Source organism: Salmo trutta, chromosome 4 (assembly GCF_901001165.1).
Source record: "Salmo trutta chromosome 4, fSalTru1.1, whole genome shotgun sequence".
NCBI classification, from domain to species: Eukaryota; Metazoa; Chordata; class Actinopteri; order Salmoniformes; family Salmonidae; genus Salmo; species Salmo trutta.
The window spans coordinates 31894809-31913664 of record NC_042960.1 but is presented as its reverse complement, the minus strand read 5'-3'; the positions used below and the strand labels follow the sequence as shown (position 1 = coordinate 31913664).

Sequence of the window (18856 nt, the reverse complement as noted above, 5' to 3'; positions counted from 1 at the left end):
ACCTTAACATTTTAGTGACAGGGGGCAGTATTCGGAAATTCAGATGAATGACGTGCCCAAATTAAACTGCATGCTACTCGGGCCCAGAAGGTAGGATATGCATATTATTAGTAGATTTGGATAGAAAACACTCATATGGCAGGCAAAAACCTGAGAAAAAAAATCTAGCCAGGAAGTGGTTTGTAGTTTTTTCAAATGATTGCATTTCCAAACTACAGTGTCTGTTGGGTCATTTTGCACTTCCTAAGGCTTCCACTAGATGTCAACAGTCTTTAGAACCTTGTTTTATGCTTCTACTGTTACTGGGCAGAGAATAGGAGCTGACTCAAGCCTGGGACCAGTGAGTTGTTTACTGCGCAAGCAGTGAATACGCTTTTGAATACGCTATTGTCCGGTTGGAATATTATCAAAGTTGTATGTTAAAAATTGATTGTAAACATCATTTGACATGTTTCTACGAACGGTAATGGAACTATTTGACTTTTCGTCTCTGGTTTTGCACTCGCGCGTTATGCCTTTGGGTTAGTGATCTGAACGAGCGAACAAAACGTAGGTATTTGGACATAAATATGGAGTTTATCGAATTTCTTGTGGAAGTGGGAGTCCTGGGAGTGCATTCCGACGAAGATCAGCAAAGGTAAGTGAAGATTTATAATACTAATTCTGAGTTTAGTTGACTCCAGAACTTGGCGGGTAACTGTATAGCTTGCTTTGATGGCTGAGCTCTGTACTCTGTGCTTTCGCCGTAAAGCTATTTTAAAATCTGACACAGCGGTTGCATTAAGGAGAAGTGTATCTATAATTCTTTCAATAACTGTTGTAAATTATATCAACGTTTATGATGAGTATTTTTGTAAATTGATGTGCTCATTCACCGGATGTTTTGGTGGGAATACATTTTCTGAACATCCCGCGCCATTGTAAAATGGGGTTTATGGATATAAATATGAACTTTATCGAACAAAACATACATGTATTTTGTAACATTGAGTTCTGGGAGTGTCATCTGATGAAGATCATCAAAGGTTAGTGATTCATTTTAGCTGTATTTCAGGTTTTTGTGACGCCTCTCCTTGCTTGGAAAATGGCTGTGTGGTTTTTCTTGTTTAGGCGCTGTCCTAACATAATCTAATGTTATGCTTTGGCCGTAAAGCCTTTTTGAAATCGGAGTGATTGCCTTTACAGTATACAGTGACTTAGGGTTCATTTTGCACTTCCTAAAGCTTCCTGGTTGGATTTTTCTCAGGTGTTTGCCTGCCATACGAGTTCTGTTATACTCACAGACATCATTCAAACAGTTTTAGAAACTGTTTGAATGTTTCCTATCCAAATCTAATAATATGCATATCCTACCTCCTGGGCCCAAGTAACAGGCAGTTTAATTTGGGTACGTTTTTCATCCGGCCGTGAAAATACTGCCCCCTATCCCAAAGAGGTTTTAAGGAGCATCTTATCTTTAAAATGGTGTATAATACTTGTATGTTTGAGAAATTTGAATTATGAGATTTTTGTTGTTTTGAATTTGCCACCCTGCTATTTCACTGGCTGTTGATAGTGTGTACCGCGGGTGGCACGCTAGCGTCCCAGATGTCCCAGAGAGGTTAAAAGTGACTGTGATCTGACCATAGATATGGGGGTCACGGTCCTCCTGTCACAAAGGTCACTGACAGGACAGAGGAGACGCCACACCTGACTCACTGAGAGGCTGGGACAGAGGAGGCTAGGAGGAGAGCTGTGTCGGAGTAACAGCGTGTGAGAGAAAAGGGTGTGATTGAACGTGTAAGAGTGCGATTGGGTGCCAGGACGTGTTCATGGGTTGTTTTGAGTGTGACTTAGCAAACAGGTATCAGTCAGCTCCACTCTGCCTTGCACAGTAGTGAACACATCCAAGCTGTGTGTTTCTGGGTGTGTGTGTGTGTGTGTTGGCTACAAACCTGCGCCTGTGCAGTATTTTTTCGAAAAAGACAAACACTTCTTCCCGAATAAGCCGTCCGAGTACCACCTCTTCACCCATCTTTACCCCTCTACCTCTCTGTCACTCTGAGTTCTCCAAACTCCTCCTAACTCGACTCTTCTCCTCTCACAGGTACCTTGCTTTATCGCTGTCAGTGATGACTCATGTAACGCACTGTTGTGTCTGAGAGGCCTCTCCTGCCCCTAGCCAGAGAGAGAGAGAGAGAGGGGTTGGAGAAAGAGAGAGAGAGAGAGAGAGAGAGGGGGGGGTTGGAGAGAGAGAGAGACAGAGAGAGAGAGAGAGAGAGAGAGAGAGAGAGAGAGGGGAACATAGAAAGAGTGACTTCCGTCTACTGTCATTTACCTGCTTCTAATGGCCCTGGCATCCTCAGCCTGGCTCTTGATATCACTTAAGGGGCTGAGTCACTTTCAAGCACTGCAGCTGGGGGATAGAAGGGCCCTCGGGAGGCAGCAGACTAGGGGAGATCCTAGGGGTTAGGGTGGAAGAGGGATGGTAGTGGGGGTGGGGGTGGAGGGGTTAAGGGCCTACACGTGGAAGGGGGTTGAATAGAGAGGGCGGACAGGGAGGTGAGTAAAACCAGTAAAACCAGCTGTAACAGTAAAAATAGGAAAGATGCCTAAGGCTGAGAACAGCGTGGAGCTGTGAACGAGGCTACAGGCGTGGAGGAAAAAAAGGGCCTTTGGGTTGGAGCTCAATGCATAGATCTCTGGGAGTAATGGGATTTTGTGGAAGAAACCATTAGGGAAGAGAGTCGTGGTAACGGCAGAGTGTAGGAGAAGGCACGCTCACAACGCTGAACCGTAGGTCAAAGCCTGCTGGCTCTGCAACAGCTAGGAAACATTGAAAACACCCACAAACCATCATGGGACTTTTATCATGTAGGCGTATTGTTTTCTGTGTGGGAGGGAGTGGAGAGTTAGAGGGGGATGGAGGGGCGTAGGAGAAGGAAGGATGAAGGGATGGGGAAGAGGAGGGGAGGAGTTGAACGTGGGGATGCTCTGTTAGGAAGAGCCGGCAGGCAGGGAAAGACGAGTCGCGCTGGTGTCACGGTAACCAGGCCTCACCCCGGCAAACCAGCCCACAATTCACACAGCGTCAGGGGCCGTTGAGGCGCTTGAACTCGAAAGCCTCACAAATAAGTATCCCGCCTCGGACTCACCTGGCAGAAGACAGGCTTGTAGCGGTCCGAGAACAGCAGGTTCAGCTCCTCCGACTCGTACTCCTGGGGCAGCCGGTCCACACAGAGGCACTTAGAGTGGAGGTGGTGACCCGCGGTCAGCTGGTTCACGTCTGTCCACTGGACCATGACCGCGCGGTCCCCCTGCGGTCGCCCCAGCAGCTCCGACCGCGCCCGCGACGCCGAGTCCTTCTTCATGTACTCCACGAAGCCGTAGCCCTTGGAGTGTCCGGTGAGCTCGCTGTAGACCAGGAAGCAGCGCTCGATGTTTCCGTAGGAACGGACCAGCTCCTCCAGCTGCTGGGCGGTGAAGGTGTGGGGCAGGTTGGTGAGGCACAGCAGGGAGTCGGTGGGCTGGAGCTGCACCGTGATGTCTCGGCCACGCATGTTGCTCTGGTGGAGGGAGCGGATGGCACCCTGAGCCTGGTCACCGTTCAGCAGGGTCACAAACGCTGGAGGGACATGGACAGGGACGCACAGAGACAGGGACAGAGATACACAGAGACAGGGAGACAGGAATACACAGAGACGGGAATACACAGAGACGGGAATACACAGAGACAGGGGGACAGGAATACACAGAGACAGGGGGACAGGAATACACAAAGACAGGGAGACAGGAATACACAGTGACAGGGAGACAGGAATACACCGTGACAGGGAGACAGGAATACACAGTGACAGGGAAATGGACAGAGATACACAGAGACAGGAATACACAGAGACAGGAATACACAGTGACAGGGAGACAGGAATACACCGTGACAGGGAGACAGGAATACACAGTGACAGGGAAATGGACAGAGATACACAGAGACAGAGACAGTGAAATGGACAGAGATACACAGAGACAGGAGTACACAGAGACAGGGAGACAGGAATACACAGTGACAGGGAAATGGACAGAGATACACAGAGACAGGAATACACAGAGACAGTGAAATGGACAGAGATACACAGAGACAGGAGTACACAGAAACAGGGAAATGGACAGAGATACACAGAGACAGGGAGACAGGAATACACAGAGACAGAGAAATGGACAGATGCACAGAGACAGGAATACACAGAGACAGGGAGATGGACAGAGATGCACAGAGACATGGACACGGACAGGGAGACACAAAGACAAGGAGAAATACACACAGACAGAGAGAACAATACACACACACACACACAGAGAATGGGAGAGAGAGGGGTACAGAAACATACACACCCAGAAACAAAACAGCCAGAGAAACACAGAGATACACAGAGAGAAAGACCCACATTAGCTGGGAGCAGCCTGGAAAGATTCCACTCACTGACACACATATTTATCCCGCTTCTAAACACACAGTGACGGAACAGAAACAGCATGATAGATCACAATAACAGGAGAGGTGTTTACAACATCACAGTCCAATAAACAGGCTTAAATCAAACCTGAAACCTTTAATACAAACGCTAACAGCCCGAAACAACCCCCCCCCCCCCAACACGCCCTCCCCCTCTCCCGAAAACGCCGACGCAGTGATTCATGGGCCGTGAAATGAGGCGGTAATGAATTGATATGGAATGTGTAGCGTGGCCAAAATACCCCTCAGCCGAGCGAACGTTGAGCCTGAGCCCACTGTAACAGCACCTGACTGACTGACTGACTGAAACACGTCCATGTGATTTTTTTTTTTTAAAGTTAAAACTGAATTTGCGATTGCTGGCCCGTCTTCTTCCTAACTGACTGTTAACCGTGTTAAAACCCTTTAGCGCCTGTGGTAGGTATGTGTTAATCTGTGTTGACTATTTACTGAGAGGAACTAATATCTACATCTAAATATTTGGTGGCTATTAGCCTCCCCAGTCGACATTGTGAGTCCTAATGCACTTACAGTGCTCAGAGGATGTTGCTGATACATTATCACACAAGTGGACAAGTGAGTCAGAGAGGTGTGTGTGTGTGTGTGTGTGTGTGTGTGTGTGTGTGTGTGTGTGTGTGTGTGTGTGTGTGTGTTGAGTGCGAGGGAGGGAGAGGGATGCGTGGACTGTGGAGTTGATTAATGATGACTAATGTTTAGAGAGACACCGGCTCGGTCTAACAATGATCCCACTGATGTCTGACAACTGACGCAACTGTGGCGCTGAACCCAGAGCACTAATGTGAAGTCAGGACTGTTCTGCCAGATGAAACCAGAGAGGACCACTCTCCCACGTCCCGCCGGCCTCCACAACTCACAGCTCCATCTGCACCACTTCACATTCCATTAAAGTGTTCGCGCACGCCGCCAGCCATCCCGCCCGGCAAATCAATTAACTCAACGTTCCGATACTCAAACGGCATGATGGATCTATTTTTCTGAGCCGAGACGGTAATCTGGTTATACCGCGGTGAGTCAAGTAACGTCACAGTGTGTGATGACTTAGGCCTACTTCATCCTCCTTGAAAAGCTCTCTCGCTCCCTTTCTGTGTGTTTCTCTCTCTCTTTTTATCGCTCTCTCTCAAACAATACACTCCAAGGAACGGGGGCTTACTAAATAGAGCAACGCTGCTCAACATGTTCTTTGTGTGTGAGAGAGAGAGAGAGAGAGAGAGATGAGAAGAAAGAGAGAGGGATGGAGAGAAAGAGAGAGAGGGGGATGGAGAGAAAGAGAGAGAGAGGGGTGGAGGTGGAGAGAGAGAGGGGGGGTGGAGGTGGAGAGAGAGAGGGGGGGTGGAGGTGGAGCGAGAGAGGGGGGGTGGAGGTGGAGAGAGAGAGGGGGGGTGGAGGTGGAGCGAGAGAGAGGGGGGGTAGAGGTGGAGAGAGAGAGCGAAAGAGGGGGGTGGAGGTGGAGAGAGAGGGGGGTGGATGTGGAGAGAGAGAGAGAAAGATGAGAAGAAAGCGAGAGAGGGATGGAGAGAAAGAGAGGGGGATGGAGAGAAAGAGAGAGAGGGGTGGAGGTGGAGAGAGAGGGGGGGAGGTGGAGAGAGAGGGGGGGGTGGAGAGAGAGAGAGAGAGAAGGGGAGAGCTCAAAGCATCTTAAAAGGCTTACACAGTAATGGTATAATACAGAGACAGTCCAGAGTCTGCTGACAGATTTTTCAGGCAAACGTTTCTCTCCAGAAACACAAAGAGGCTCTTAATTATGGGGCAGCGATCGTTCGGTATTTGTATTTCTACAAGGAGCGTGTCGTATAGTAAAGGGAACGGGGAGAAGGAGAGAAAGAAAGACGGGAATCTTAGCGGAATCATCTCCAAGCCTACAATTCCACATGCCATGTTCGTCGGGAAGTAGCTCATTAAAAACCCCAGGATATATAGGCGCTAGGGAGGACGGCTATGTCTATGAGTCTATTGTGTCGAACCAGCGTGGTTTAGTTCACCTGCTATGCTCCTGTCAATGCCATCGTGTTGATGACACCCCCTTTCTGTTCCTACACTACGGCCACGCTTGTTCTGAACGCACCCAACAGACGCTAACACGTTTCAACAGGCGAGGCGCGGCTATAAAGGCAGTCCAAGACTTTCAGACCTGTTAGCTGTAGTGTAAAACCCCTTCGGCTGCCGTCGAATGCCCGAACTAGGCCCTACCTTCTGACTTCCGGCCTGTCAATTAAGGTGCAATCACAATAGGCAAAGCCAGGGTTCTTCTGTCTCTCCGCAAACACACACAATCTGGATGTAGACGCACACAGACACGTGTCAACACAGCGAGGTCAACTCAAGTATAAATCCCTTTCACAGCGACAATCGTGTTCTCTCCCCAATACCGTAGCCCTGAGATCTCTTTCCTCTCCCTACCTGGCAGCTAACAGAGAGAGTGTGGACACGTTTCCGCTGTCATCTCAATCTGATAAACCACTTCAATTTGCATGACTCTTATCAGGCACCCTGGCCTTTTGTCTTTCTGCATACGAACCACCCACCCACACTCTCCACTCCACTCCATCACTAACTGCTGCTCTCCCCCCCCACCCAGCCTCTTCAGCCCCCCCAGAACCAGGCTCTCTAGCCCCCAGTCCCTCACTGCTCCCCCCCACCATGAGTGGCCAGGGAGTGGGTTACCCTCCCACGCAGGGCGGGGGATGGAAGACTTGTTCAAGCTCAAGTGGACCACCACACCGCCCAGTGCTAATGCACACAGTGAGTGGAACCTCTTCTCTCTCCCACCTATGGCCCAGCGCTCCATCTCTCAATCACTCCATCCCTCTATCTCCGCCATCATTCCGTCTCTCACACCCACCACTAACTAGTACTATGCCTGCCTGCCTGCCTGCCTGCCTGCCTGCCTGCCTGCCTCTCTCACTCTCACTCACATTTCCCACCCCTCTGTCTTTACGTCACTCCATCCCGCTTTCCCTCAACTACTTAATAGCTCTCCCCTGCAATCATTCCATCCACCTCCCCTCAAATCACACCCATCCCTCTCTTCTAAAACCCTTCCATTCCATCCCTCGCTCGATACCCCATCACTCGTTCTGTTCCCCATCCCTCCATCTCTCAGTCACTGCATCCCTCTATCCCACCACCACTCCACACCGCTCTCCAGCTCTCCCTCCCCAAAAACCCACACATCATCTCCATCTCTCTCCCTCTCTCTCTCCCCCCCTGCGTGTTCCACTAACTAAATCCTGACCCCAAAGTCCCCTAATAGACCTCTGAACCACGCCATCAAGTCGAACACCCCAACCTGAATAAAATATCGCTCCCCCACCACATCACACGCGGCTTCCTTCCCCTTTTCGGTAGAGGCTGAAACTAGCCCCGTCTGTGAGGTCTGTCAGCCACGATAACGCCACGGAGACATTCTAGAGAAGTACAGGGGACACACATAGCCGCCTGCTCTCCAATTTAGACTGCCGATCGCCTTGAGGTCAGTGATGGGGAAACCCACAGCTAAGGCCAGGGTGAGCGTAGGCTGTTGACGATACGGCGGTCAGAACTGATAGGGGGGACTGAGCGGAAGGGAGAACATACGAACCTCAACGTAGACCTGCTGCCGTCGACGACCACGGCGGAAAGATAAGTCGCAGGCTTCGCCTCGGTGATTCTTAATTGAGTGCGTCATTTTGTACGTGTACCTTGTTTGAAAATGATCAAATAAACTCAACTTGACCCCCCCCCCCCAAAAAAAAATTAAGACTGATAGGGTCCGTCCCAAATGGCACCCTTTTCCCTATATAGTGCACTACGTAGGGAGGGGGGGGGGGGGGCATGTGTGACACAGCCGTCGTGTATGGTCAGATCACTGAAGGGAGAAACTCTCTGAGGGAAAGTTCTATCTAAAACAAGACTATCCAAACACGGGTTCAGAGGGCTGAAGTGAAACTGAACTATCGTTGGTGCTAGTGATCGAAACGGGATCCAGAAGTAGATCTGACGAAACGGCGAATCGTACGCTCCCCGCGCACGGTACAGCTGCCCTCAAGGGTCAAATATGGCCTGTACAGCAAGTAAGCAGCACACAACGATTTGGTCTCGGGGTCTTTTGTGACACCTTCAGGTCTGTTGGTTTTGACAACCCACTGCAAAAGGGTCAGTGTAGTGTGTGTGTGTGTTTGTGTGGGTGGATAGATGGATGTTGTCAGTGGTGCATGTCAGACAACACACACACACACACACACACACACACACACACACACACACACACACACACACACACACACACACACACACACACACACACACACACACACACACCTGCTGTTTGTGGAGATAACACCAGATGGGGCTGGCTGTGAACAAGTGTTCCTATGCCAACTGTTGTCTCACTATCATTACCAATGCTGCCTTCGTCATCATCATCATCATCATCATCACCTCAACCTTCAGTTAAACCACAGACAGGCTCTTCAGTGTAATGAGAGGTGTTGTTGGGGCACTAAGAAGGGGTGTAGGGGCTAATAGCTTAATGAGCAACCTACACAGCACTAAGGCTGATTGCTCCCTCTTGAGCTGTGACTGCTGTAAGAAGAGGCAACAACGGAGAGGGGAACGGAGCCCTACAGGAGGATGCTCAGGGTTGACTTCCTGTGTCCAAACACAGCTGCAAAAACAGCTCCATCAAATACTATTAAACTAGGAGCAAGTGTCACAAAGAATCAAATCTATGAGACAGTGGTATGTGACACACGCACCTTTTCCCATAATGCCACAGAGTAAAACACCGTCGTTTTGTCCAGGTTCAGTAACAGCGACTTAACAGGGAACCTCTAACTAGCTATGGGTTCGCTACAGAGCGGGATCAACCCTGGCGATATCAGTCACATAACTCACACGGCCTGGCATGTGGGCTGCTGCTCTCATTTACAGATACTGACTCACACAGCACACAGATGGACAGATGACGATGGAGAGAGAGGGGGGGGGGAGAGAGAGAGAGAGAGAGAGAGAGAAAGAGAGAGAGAAACAGAAAGAAAGAAAGAAAAATGGGAGAGGCGGAGAGAGTGAGAAAGAGAGAGAGAGAGAGCGAGTGAGTGAGAGAGAGCTGCCTGCAGTCGTCCTCAGAGGTAACTACAGGGCCGAGAGGTCTCAGGTCACATTGTCAGTTAGAGCTGAGTCATAGACAAGTAGACCCGTAACGGATCGTTCGCATTCTACAGTAATAATAACACTAATAATAAAAAAGAACATAGGCGTTCTGGAAAACAGGGGAAAGGGCGAGTCAGAACATTGCTCTCTCAGAAACAGCCGTGGTTCTGGAAATATTTTGCATCTTTAGGTAATTGGCAAGTAGAAACCGGATGGAGCTTCGGTACATTGGGTTATATGATGAGATGGTGTTAGCTGCCAGATTGGATACAAGCTCTCCTTCCTCAGAGATGCCAGTGGTTTGTGACGCGAGCAATGTACTGACACTGGCTTTCTTGGCACACTGTTGCTCTTCCACTCTCTATATAGCTGAACATTTCTCCTAAACGTCCTATAGAAATACAGGGACCATCGTCAGCTCGCCATTTTAAAGAAACACCATTAACTGTGGAGAAATAGTGAAATTGTTGTGATCCTTGAAATCTAGGAATCTTTGAAAACACAGGGCGAAGGTAGAAAGACTACTCCCTAGGGCAGCGGTCAACAACCGGTCGATCGGGATGGCATTCCTAGTCGATCAGCAAGCATTTCTGTAGAAAATCCAACGATAAAGGCTTGCACTTCTTTTTTTGTCGTCTTGTGCTGTTGGCGGAAGGTGCACTAGATTCAGGTGCCCTGCGCACCAGGCATGCAAAGTCTTCCCATTTTTGAACCATTTCCTACCCAGCGGAGAGGGATATCAGTTAAACGAGTGCGCCTACTGCGCTGGCCAATCGGATAGCTCAAATCACAGTGCCTACCTACAGCTTCCACGACCCCAGCAAAGTTTGATACTAGCCTATATAAGATTGCATAACTTTTAAAACCATGACCAGAGAGAGACTGTCAAGGAATACATGGCATCGGTGCCAGTCGAGTTTCGCCCTCAGGTGGAAAACGGTGTCCCCACTCTCTGGTCAGTCTCACGGGGGGGGGGGGGGAAAGGAAGGCGAGAGCAGGGACCGTGAGAGGCGGACCATCTGCGGCTCTCTTCCTGCCTCCGCTGAGACGAATGCCAAAACAACTGGGAACTCGGGAAATCTCAAACTTCCGACTTCAGTGCGGTCATCAAACTCAGAAACTTAGGCATCTTTCCACACTCTTATTAAAAAAAGGTGTTGTTATCTAGAACCTAAAAGGGTTCTTCGGCTGTCCCCATAGGAGAACCCTTTGAAGAACCCTTTTTGGTTCCAGGTAGAACCCGTTTCAGTTCCATGTAGAACCCGTTTCAGTTCCATGTAGAACCCTTTCAACAGAGTGTTCTACAAGGAACCCAAAAGAGTTCTACCTGGAACCAAAAGGGTTCTCCTATGGAGACAGCACAAGAACCCTTTTTTATAAGTGTTGAGCTCTGATTTTCCATCTTGAAGTTCACCGACGTCATCATTTGACCTTGTTTTTTCCGAGTTCCCAGTTATCTTGAAATCCCCACGACCATCAGATGCAGGTACCATCAATCCAGTCAAACAAACAAAAGCGAATAATTTGCAAATTATTTCAATTATTATAAAGCTCTTTTACCAACTGATCTATTTTATTATCAAAGCTTGAGTTTTAAAACAGAATATGGTCTGAGAAGAACAATATTGGTAGGCCAGGCATATAGCCAATATGCTGTGATAATGTATTAGGCCTACTGCACAAACCTCATTCCTACAGAACTGTTTTTATTAGGTTTTATCTGAGCCACTGCCCTAGGGAATCCTTTCCACTGAGGTTTTTACATGAAACCCAAAAGAGTTCTACCTGGAACCAAAAAGTGTTTTACCTGTGATGGGTTCTGACTCCTAATTTTGAAATATTGTTCATTATCAGATATCCTATTGAAATATTACATACCCTCGTAAAACCGACTATCCTACTGATCCTCGACTTCAGCGATGTCATTTACAAAATAGCCTCCAACACTCTACTCAGCAAACTGGATGCAGTCTATCACAGTGCCATCCGTTTTGTCACCAAAGCCCCATATACTACCCACCACTGCGACCTGTATGCTCTCGTTGGCTGGCCCTCGCTACATATTCGTCGCCAGACCCACTGGCTCCAGATCATCTATAAGTCTTTGCTAGGTAAAGCTTCGCCTTATCTCAGCTCACTGGTCACGATAACAACACCCGCCCGTAGCACGCGCTCCAGCAGGTATATCTCACTGGTCACCCCCAAAGCCAACACCTCCGTTGGCCGCCTTTCCTTCTAGTTCTCTGCTGCCAATGACTGGAACGAATTGCAAAAATAGCTGAAGCTGGAGACTTATATTTCCCTCACCAACTTTAAACATCAGCTATCTGAGCAGCTAACCGATCACTGCAGCTGTACATAGTCCATCTGTAAATAGCCCACCCAATCTACCTACCTCTTCCCCATATTATTTTTATTTACTTTTCTGCTCTTTTGCACACCAGTATTTCTACTTGCACATCATCATCTGCTCATCTATCACTCCAGTGTTAATTTGCTAAATTGTAATTACTTCGCTACTATGACCTATTTATTGCCTTCCTCCTCACGCCATTTGCACACACTGTATAGAGACCATTTTTCCCCCTATTGTGTTATTGACTGTACGCTTGTTTATTCCATGTGTAACTCTGTGTTGTTGTTTGTGTTGCACTGCTTTGCTTTATCTTGGCCAGGTCGCAGTTGTAAATGTGAACTTGTTCTCAACTAGCCTACCTGGTTAAATAAAGTTAAAATAAAAATATTGAGTGCCATAGTCTGGTTTCTAAACCGGAAGTTAATGGTTATCTGTAGGAAGAATGTATATGGTGGAGGCAATTAAGTTTGCAATGCACTTAGTAAAGAAAAAGGCAATCACATGGTTGCCGGCACTGATAAGGGTGGAGAGATGTGGTTTAGTGAGGAATGGGGGCCGAGGTCAGTTCAGGTCACATTAAGGAAGAAGAAATAGTTTACTGTCCGCATCACTTAACTTCCTGCCTAGCAATAAAGATGTTTAGAGAGAAGGAGGATACTCCACCCAAATTGGGGTATATATACTACCACTGGTGGAACCATGTCTTTGTCTGTGCAGCTGCCCGACCCTTTGGGTGAATAAACTTGGTTTGAGCTTTACTCAGCGTCCGTGAGTGTCTTACTCTGTTTATTTAGAACCAAACACCTGGAACCAAAAAGAGTTATCATACGAGAACAGCTGAAGAACACTTTTGGAACCCTTTTTCTATTGAGTGCAGTGTCTCCATTATGGGGACAGAAATCGGCTCACACAGAAGGCCCATTGTGTGGCCAGGATCACCCCTGCTGACCCCTTCCATTGTCAGCCCGGCGGACAGTTCCGCAACGCCGTGCATACCTTTGGTATTCCCGAATTCCGCATCCGGGGCGCTCTATGGAGGCTCTACGGCTGGCGTGGAAAATTCCCAGGGGTAGGATTGGGCTGGGAGGCCAGGTAACGACAGATGCTGACTGTTAAATCAACACCATAACACTCCGTAATGAGGAAGTCATAAGGAGTCCTCGCTGCGGCGCGGCGCTCCAGTTTGCACGGTGGGTGCACTGAAGCAAAGGCAGAGTAACATTTACACAGGGGATGAGGAGGGAGTTATACCCCTCATTACCTAAAGAGGCTACCAACTTCTGAGCAACGTCCTGGAGCAACTCCTCGCAGAGAGAGAGAGAGACACAGACAGACACACACACAGATGTGCACACATAAGCTCTAATAAGCACAAGCAGCCCCCTAAATGGGCTGAAATGTCTATATGGGGACGGATTTGATGTCACAGATGGAGCAGCCGTACATCTCAGTTATTGGTAATAAGCAAGGGGGTCGGGAACCTAATCAGCCCTCACACACACACACACACACTAGTCCACTCTCTGTCTCCACACTGGAGCTTGCCTCCTCCAGGCAAGAGAGACCGGCTGCAAAACAAGATGTGACACTCCTTCGAATTCACTCTCTGTTGTTTTTTCCCCCCAAAAGGAATCATTGCACTATTGTCATTTCCAGGAATTCTCTGACACATACCACTTATTTCAGCCAGAAAACAATCCCGATTGGGTAGCCCGTGTTTCAGGGCAAACCAAGCCATCTGCATCCCACAATCAGCACAGGGAATATATTATACGACAGTTTCTGCATCCCAAACGGCACCCTATTTCCTATATAAAGCCCTATATGGGCACCTGGTCAAAAGTAAAGCACTAAATAGGGAATAGGGTGCCATTTGAAGCCAAGCTAGTGTTTCACACCAATTAAAACTACGGCCCAATAAAAAATAAAAAAAATCACATAAAATCTGTTTCTACATTTCCCCAAAGGGAAGATTAATTTTACACACCATACTTACAACGATAGATATTACATCCAAACGAAACATGCTGTTCGGCTAATTCAGCATTAAGCGTACAGAGAGTTTGTACACACACAGAGTTTGTACACACACAGAGTTTGTACACACACGCGGCATGAGATGAATGGTGAGTAATGTACACTCGTTATCTGGTGATTTACGATGGTTTGAGTCCTTTAATGCTGAGGAAGTTAGGGAATGGGGGGGGGGAGTTTGTGCGTGTGTGTGTGTGGGGGGGGGGGGGGGGGGCAGTTTAAGGCAAGGATCAAGCTAGATCAAGCCGACTGTTTTCTTGAGTGGATGGTCAGGTGGCCGGAACCTAATTACAAATCATTTGTAGACTGCAAATTGACCGCGAGAAGCCCAAACAGATATAATGTTCGATTAAAACATCATTTCAAACCTTGCTTACATTTGTATCTCTATTGTGCATGGGAATACTTGGGAACAGATTTGTTCAAAAGGGGGGCCAAATTCAGTTGGGGAACCTTGGATTAAGGGATAGCGCTGCTTCTCACACAGGACATACTATATAAACATTTAGAAAGATCAACGTCCTACAGATGCAGAGGAGAACTATTCAGGCTCCATAACAGATTCATATACTCACTATATAGTTTAAACACATATGGACATACACAGAAACATGTACACACACATATATACAATCACAAGCACACACACACATTCTCTCACACACACACACACACACACACCTTTCCCTTTATTTCTCCTATCCCTTCTTTATTGTCGTCTATCATCTTTCTCTCTCTCTCCATTTCAAACTCTGCACTTCTATGAGTTGGTGTGTGGACTGGAGAGATCACTGTGTCTCCAAGCGGGACCCGGTCCTGAGAAGGGAGCTGGGGGTCTGTGAGGTGATAAGCCTGGAGAGGTTGAGGGGCCCGAGAGTTGGATCACGGGGCTCACATTCAACCCACTACACCTCTAATTAGGGAATTCTACACAATGTAGAGGGACATATAAGTTCCCCCACACAGCACAGAGATATAAGACCCCTCCTCAGTGCTCACACATCCCACAGCCTAGAGACCACACAAGAGTGAGGGGCGGTGAGAACAGGCAGAGAATGCAAGATGGCACCGACAGCGATGGTCGCTTCGGATCCTTAGGAAACTACGGAGTATTTAGTTTTTTTTAGGTATTATTTCTTACATTGTTAGCCCAGAAAATCTCAAGCATTATTACATACAGCCGGGAAGAACTACTGGATATAAGAGCAACGTCAACTTACCAACATTACGACCAGGAATACGACTTTCCCAAAGCGGATCCTTTGTTCGCACCACCACCCAGGACATTGGATCTAATCCCAGAGGCCGACCCAAAAACAACGTCGCCGCAGAAGAGGTAGACGGAGCGGCCTCCTGGTCAGACTTCGAAGGTGTGCACACCACCCACCGCTTCCGAGTATATTACCCGCTAATGTCCAGTCTTTAGACAACAAGGTAGACAAAATTAGGGCAAGGGTTGCCTTCCAGAGAGACTTCAGAGATTGTAACATTCTCTGTTTCACGGAAACATGGCTCTCTCGGGATATGTTGTCGGAGTCGGAACAGCCAACGTGTTTCTTCATGAGTTGCGCCGGCAGACATACACATCTCTCTGGAAAGAAGAAGGGCGGGGATGTATGCTTCATGATTAATGACTCATGGTGTAATCATAACAACATACAGGAACTCAAGCCCTTTTATTCACCTGACCTAGAATTCCTTTACAATCAAATGCCGACCACATTATCTCCCAAGAGAATTCTCATCGGTTATTGTCACAGCCGTGTATGTCCCCCCTCAAGCAGATACCACGGCGGCCCACAAGGAACTTCACTGGACTCTATGTAAACCTCGAAACCATATATCCTGAGGCTGCATTTATTGTAGCTGGGGATTTTAACAAAGCAAATTTGAGAACTAGTCTACCTAAATTCTATCAGCATATTGATTGTAGCACAGGCGCGGGCACTACACTGGATCACTGCTACTCTAACTTCCGCGATGCATACAAGGCCCTCCCCCGCCCTCCTTTCTGCAAATCCGACCACGACTCCATTTTTGACAGCAGAAACTCAAACAGGATGTACCCGTGACAAGAACCATTCAACGCTGGTCTGACCAATCAGAATCCACGCTTCAAGATTGTTTTGATCATGCGGACTGTTCCGGGAAGCCTCAGAGAATAACATCGATTTATACGCTGAGTGAGTTTATAAGGAAGTGCATTGGAGATGTTGTACCCACTGTGACTATTAAAACCTACCCTAACCAGAAACCGTGGATAGAAGTGGGATTCGAGCAAAACTGAAAGCGCGAACCACCGCATTTAATCATGGAAAGATTTTTGGGAATTTGGCTAAATATTAACAGTGTAGTTATTCCCGCCGCAAGGCAATCAAACAAGCGACATGTCGGTATAGGGACAAAGTGGAGTCGCAATTCAACGGCTCAGACACGAGACGTATGTGGCAGGAGGGTCTACAGGCAATTACGGACTACAAAAAGAAAACAAGCCACGTCACGGACACCGACGTTTTGCTTCCAAACAAACTAAACACCTTCTTTGCCCGCTTTGAGGATAATACAGTGCCACCGACGCGGCCCGCTACCAAGGACTGCGGGACCCCCCTCTCCTTCTCCATGGCCGACGTGAGTAAGACATTTAAACGTGTTAACCCTCGTAACGACGTGGCATCCCTAGCCGCGTCCTCAGAGCATGCACAGACCAGCTGGTTGGTGTGTTTACGGACATATTCAATCACTCCCTATCCCAGTCTGCTGTCCCCACATGCTACAATATGGCCTCCATTGTTCCTGTACCCAAGAAGGCAAAGATAACTGAACTAAATGACTATCGTCTGTAGCACTCACTTCTGTCATCATGAAGCGCTTTGAGAGACTAGTCAAGGATCATATCACCTCCACCTTACCTGCCACCCTAGACCCACTTCAGTTTGCATACCGCCCCAAGAGGTCCACAGACAATGCAATCGCCATCACACAGAACACTGCCCTAACCCATCTGGACAAGAGGAATACCTATGTAAGAATGCTGTTCATTGACTACAGCTCAGCATTCAACACCATAGTACCCTCCAAGCTCGTCATTAAGCTTGAGGCCCTGGGTCTCAACCCCGCCCTGTGCAATTGGGTCCTGGACTTTCTGACGGGCCGCTCCCCAGGTGGTGAAGGTAGGAAACAACAACTCCACTTCGCTGATCCTCAACACTGGGGCCCTACAACGGTGCGTGCTCAGCCCCCTCCTGTACTCCCTGTTCACCATGACTGCATGGCCATGCACGCCTCCAACTTAATCATCAAGTTTGCAGACGACACAACAGTAGTGGGCTTGATTACCAACAACGACAAGACAGCCTACAGGGAGGAGGTGAGGGCACTCGGAGTGTGGTGTCAGGAAAACAACCTCTCACTCAACGTCAACAAAACAAAGGAGATGATCGTGGACTTCAGGAAACAGCAGAGGGAGCACCCCCCTATCCACATCGAAAGTTAAGTTCCTCGGCGTACACATCATGGACAAACTGAAATGGTCCACCCACACACAGTGTGGTGAAGAAGGCGCAACAGTGCCTCTTCAACCTAAGGAGGCTGAAGAAATTTGGCTTGTCACCTAAAACCCTCGCAAACTTTTACAGATGCATAATTGAGAGCATCCTGTCGGACCGTATCACCGCCTGGTACGGCAACTGCACCGCCCACAACCACAAGGCTCTCCAGAGGGTGGTGCGGTCTGCATAACGCATCGCCGAGGGCAAACTACCTGCCCTCCAGGACACCTACAGCACCACCCGAGCACTACAACACCAACCGAGCCACTCCCTGTTCACCCCACTACCATCCAGAAGGCGAGGTCAGTACAGGTGTATCAAAGTTGGGACTGAGAGACTGAAAAACAGCTTCTATCTCAAGGCCATCCGACTGTTAAACAGCCATCACTAACACAGAGAGGCTGCTGCCTACATACAGACTTGACATCATTGACAACTTTAATAAATGGATCACTAGTCACTTCAAATAATGCCACTTTAATAATGTTTACATATCTTACATTACTCATCTCATGTATATACTGTATTTTATACCATCTATTACATCTTGCCTATGCCACTATTATTAGGTAGTTATTGTGGAATTGTTAGATAACTTGTTAGATATTACTGCACTGGCGGAAATAGAAGCACAAGCATTTCGCTACACTCACATTAACTCTGCTAACCTTGTGTATGTGACCAATAACATTTGATTTGATTGGTCAACAGGACACAAGATTCTCCCATTGGACAGTGCTACCTCGGGAGGCGGGAGGGGGCTTGCGAGAAGGTTGGGGGGGTAAAGCTACAAGGGGTCTTCCAAGATTGCCCACAGTGTGGTCTGGGGAGGGGCGAGAGGGATTGCTGGGTATTGGGGAGATGGTGATTGACAGGGGGAAGGTTACAGTGTAACACCTGCTAATCAGGCTTGGGGTTAACACGTTGTGGTGTGCCGACTCCTCAGTCAGCTATTCTGGAACACCATAACACACACACACACCTACAGAGATTCTCTCTGTGATAGACAAAGATTGATGACCGAGTTAAAATGCTGTCAGATCCTTTCTGGGGGAGCTGTGATTGACTCGCTGTGTCTGATGTTAAAGATGACTGATCTTGACAATACTGGTCCTGGCCTCAGATATAACGCTGCTGTGTTATGGTATTATAACACACATTATATATATATATATATACACATATATAGCGCTCTCTCTCATATATATATATAAAGCTTACTTTGGCTATTTACAATATGAAAATAAAAAGAATCCAAATAACCATTCATTGAACGATAAC

The 18856-nt window shown here is 47.9% G+C and overlaps 1 protein-coding gene across 5 annotated transcripts in view; it reads right to left on the bottom strand.

The window, feature by feature from the left end:
- The window catches only part of LOC115192235 (ribonucleoprotein PTB-binding 2), a 74075-nt gene that overhangs the window by 36804 nt on the left and 18415 nt on the right, over window positions 1-18856 (bottom strand). For all 5 annotated transcript variants that reach the window (XM_029750511.1, XM_029750508.1, XM_029750510.1 and 2 more), the window contains exon 3: window positions 3135-3604. In XM_029750511.1, the coding sequence (XP_029606371.1) occupies window positions 3135-3604 (470 nt within the window). The remainder of the gene's footprint in view (window positions 1-3134; window positions 3605-18856) is intronic.